The sequence below is a fragment of the Sciurus carolinensis genome, chromosome X (genome assembly GCF_902686445.1).
Source record: "Sciurus carolinensis chromosome X, mSciCar1.2, whole genome shotgun sequence".
Classification (NCBI taxonomy): domain Eukaryota; kingdom Metazoa; phylum Chordata; class Mammalia; order Rodentia; family Sciuridae; genus Sciurus; species Sciurus carolinensis.
This window is the reverse complement of record NC_062232.1, coordinates 85,278,751-85,282,903: the sequence shown is the minus strand read 5'-3', so window position 1 is coordinate 85,282,903 and position 4,153 is coordinate 85,278,751. Positions and strand designations below refer to the sequence as shown.

At 44.0% G+C, this 4,153-nt stretch overlaps 1 protein-coding gene across 1 annotated transcript; it reads left to right on the top strand.

Annotated features, from left to right (window-relative positions):
• The first annotated feature begins 3,164 nt into the window (after positions 1 to 3,164).
• On the top strand, positions 3,165 to 3,770 carry LOC124971877 (39S ribosomal protein L10, mitochondrial-like). The gene has a single exon (XM_047535827.1). The coding sequence runs from the start codon at positions 3,171 to 3,173 to the stop codon at positions 3,732 to 3,734; it is 564 nt and encodes a 187-aa protein (XP_047391783.1). The 5' UTR covers positions 3,165 to 3,170; the 3' UTR covers positions 3,735 to 3,770.
• The last annotated feature ends 383 nt before the right edge of the window (positions 3,771 to 4,153 follow it).

Here is a 4,153-nt window from a genome sequence, read left to right as displayed (position 1 = left end):
AAGTGAGTTGCTTGCTAGGTCTCAGAATTACTAACCCTGGGAGGGCCAGTCCACCCCAGTCTGCAAGGGTCCAAATGCCAGAACATGAAGCATACAAGCAATAAGAAAAAAAATAGTTAATGCACCATTTATCCCTCAATCCAAATCCAAAATCTTCTTATGACTGGATGCCCACCTTAGATGGTCCATCCAGGAGCCACCCCAGACATGTGCTCAGTTCCCTGCTTCTGGAGGGACCGGTAGATCTCCCACCTCGTGTCTATCTGGGGAAAATCTGCATTCCTCCCCTCTGTGTCTGCAGACACTCTCCCTTCCCTACCATATACAAACAGCCCCATTATTGCCATGAGCTTATATTTTCATAAAGGACAGAAGAGACACTGACTTCAGACATTCTGTTCCAATCCTCTCTCTGCAAGGGCAAGAGAAGGGTAAACAAAGGAAGAACCAAGATTGGACATCATGGCACTATGTCCTGATACCATTTGATTCAGGTTTGCCACTAACAATTCAAGGTGCCCCTGCATCACAGAGCAATTTGAGGTTGAGAGGTTCTCTGCCTGGCTCTGGCAGTGGGCCTGATGACAAGCCTCGTGGACATCTAGCACTGTAGTCAGGAGGATGTGCTTTGTAGTCACATACAACCATGAAAAGAGGATACTGATATCTCACTAACAGGATTGTCATGAGATGAATTCCAGATACTAAAGTGAAGAACCTATAGCTGTCCTCCTCTATACAATCCGTTTTACAATAATAGCTCTCTGTCTTCCCTGGAGCAGAGAATTTATTTGGCTCCTGAATTTCCCCATTACTAAGGCCCCATAACCTGATTGCAGGTGAGAATCATCCTGTGATCCTTCTCTAAACCCTCACCTGGCACACCAATGTTGGTAGAAATAGGACTGCTTTATCAAACCTAAATTCATGTCATTTAGATAAAACATATGAACCTCAGAAAACAAGCATTGTTCAAAAATAAGCTTAAGCACATTAAAATTTAAGTAGATTACTTAAGCAGGCAAATATTCACACATTGGTCATCACCAAACCACAGAGGTTTTGGCTTCACAGAGGAAATTGGAGAGGAAAGCTTTCATAAATTGCTTACAGAGGCAAAACAAAAAGCATATACATAATTAGTTAAAGTAAAAGCATCTCTCCTGGTGGCTTCTTCTGGGTAAAGATTAAGGTTTGTTTTACTGTTTACATGGAATTGATCTTCCTTTTACTTATGTAAGAGCTCAAGTTGCAGGATCTATCTGTATTAGTCACCTTTTGGTTGCTATGACCAAGGTACCTGATGAGAACAATTTAGAATCTGGGCACAGTGGTGCATGCCTGTAATCCCAGCAGCTCTGAAGGCTGAGATAGGAGGGTTGCGAGTTCAAAGCCAGCATCTGCAACTTAGCAAAGCCCTAAACAAATTAGCAAGACCCTGTCTCTAAATAAAATAAAAAGGTCTGGGGATGTGCCCCAATGTTTAAGCATCCATGGGTTCAATGGCCAGGACAAAAAAAAAAAAAAAACAACAACAACAAAACACTTAGAGGAAAAGTTTATTTTGAGTTCAAGGTTTCAAGCTTCCATAAATTCTGTTCATGTTCAGTCAACCCCATTGCTTGAGGCCCAAGGGAGAACATCATGGCTGAAGTGAATAGCAGAGAAAAGTTGCTCAGCTCATATCAGCTGGAAAGCAGAGAGAGAGAGAGAGAGCATACAAGGAGCCAGGGTCAAAATAAAATCCACAAAAGCACACGCCAGTTACCTACTTCCTCCAACTTTGCCCAAGCTGCTTGTGGTTACCAGCAAGCAATCTATTCAAATTATTATTCCATCAAATGGATTAATCTATTGATGAGGTTAGAGCCCCCATGATACAATCATTTCAGCTCTGAACATTCCTCCACGGTAACATCAGCTTTTCAGGGAATATCTCATATGCAAACTCTAAAATCATCTTAGCATCTTAGCCTAATGTGCCCACAGTTCATTGCTAACCAGATCCAATAGTGTATGTGAAGTTCTATTGTCTCTTTGTTTGCATTAGTCAGGTTTCTACAATGGAACCAATTGGATATGTCGATATAGATAATATAGAAGAGGAAATCTATTATAGGATTTGGCTTATGTGATTGTGGAAGCAAGAAAGTCCCATGACATGCCATGTGCAACTTGGAAAACCAGGAAGGCTAGTGGTTCAATTCAATCTGAGTCTGAAGGATTGAGAATCATGGTGACTGAGTCAAAGTGGTAACTGGCCTTGCCTGAAGGCCTGAGAATCTGAGGGCCTGCTGGTGTAAGCCCCAGAGTTGCAAAGCCCAAGAACCTGGAATTCTGATGTCTAAGGGCAAAAGAGAGTGAAGTTCCATCTCCAAAATAAAGAGCCACTTTTCCCTTCTGCCCTTTCGTTCTGTCTCAGCCCTCAACATTTTGGGTGGTGCTTGCTCATATTGTTGAAGGTGAATCTCCTTTACTCAGTCTACTGTCTCAAATGTGAATGTCTTCCAGAAATACCCTCAGAAACACACTCAGGATCAATGTTTTATCACCTACTTCTTTGTTAACTTTTTGACACATCCATCACAACCATATATTACCAACTTTTGACCTTATTGCCAATCTGATCTACATGATTTCCTTAGACCTGACCATTGGAAGAGTCTTCTTAGGTTTTAAAACCTAGAGATGCCAGATTAGCACTTACAGGGACACACATTTACATCTCAGTTTCAGATAAACAAAATAATTTGCATGCCACAAGAGGTAAAAATAATTCATTGTTTATGTAGAATTCAAATTGAACTAAGTTTAATCTGGCAACTCTATACTGGCAACTCTATGGTGGGCTATTTGGAGTACAGCCAAAGTGGTCTGGTATACAGGACCAAATGAGTTCACAGCAGATACCAGCACCAGTTATCATCTGTGTGACAGAGCTCTCAGGATGTCCCAGATGACTGTAGGCATAAGTCAGAGATACCAGACAGAGCAGAAAACACCCAACTGGCCTGCTCAACACACAGATTCCTGAGAGATAATCAATGAGAATCATTTTGTTAACAAGAAATCAGTACTCAAAAAAGCATGGTTTTGGTCTGTTCTTCCAGTGGCGATGGCTGTGGCCCCGTCTGGAGTGCTGCGAGGGGCTCTCCTGCCCCAGGCAGGAAATGGGCCTCATCCGGCTCCTCCGTCGGGAGATAGCAGCAGTTTTCCGAGACAACTGGATGATAGCCATCTGCCAAAATGTGGCCCTGAGTGCAGAGGAGAAACTTGCCATGCGGCACCAGCTACAGAAGCATAAGATCTTGATGAAGGTCTTCCCCAATCAGGTCCTGAAGCCTTTTCTGGAAGATTCCAAGTATCAAAACCTGTTGCCCCTTTTTGTGGGACACAACATGCTGCTGGTCAGTGAAGAGCCCAAGGTCAAGGAGATGGTGTGCATCTTAAAGGGTGTGCCTTTTCTGCCACTGCTAGGTGGCTGCATTGATGACACCATTCTCAGCAGGCAGGGCTTCATCAACTATTCCAAGCTGCCCAGTCTGTCCCTGCTGCAAGGAGAGCTGGTAGGAGGGCTCATCCTCCTTATGGCCCAGACCCACTCCCTGCTTCAGCACCAGTCCATTCAGCTGACTGCCCTGTTGGATCAGTACATCAGACAACAGCGCAAGGGGGACTCTGTCATGTTGGCCAGTGGGAAGCCAGATCCTCCTGACCCTGTCCCAGACTCCTGACCAGCCTGTTTGGCCAGCCATGCCCATAAATATTCTCTGCCCCTATTAACTGTGCTGTCTTCTGTCAGAGTTGTGGAAGAATTTGGAGTAGGAAAGTGTCATGTGTAACTTGATTTCTATTAACAAAGACCTGCTTGGGGGCAGGGCCACTTGGAAATACAGAGGAGTTCCATTTCAGAATGGAGGCTGCTAATCACTGTCTTTGTCCTTAGTTTTCCCGAATTGGGATCTGACAGTGCAAAGCTTGTCAGTTCTCCAGGTATAAGACAAAGAACCAGGAGGGATGGGGATCTTGCCTCTGCTTCCTTACTCACTGTCCTTTGCTGCACACATCTCTACAGCCTGCCACAATAGCTCAACTAAGTACACACTGTACATGTATCAGTTTATTTGTTCCTCACCAGGTTGTCCCCATTTCA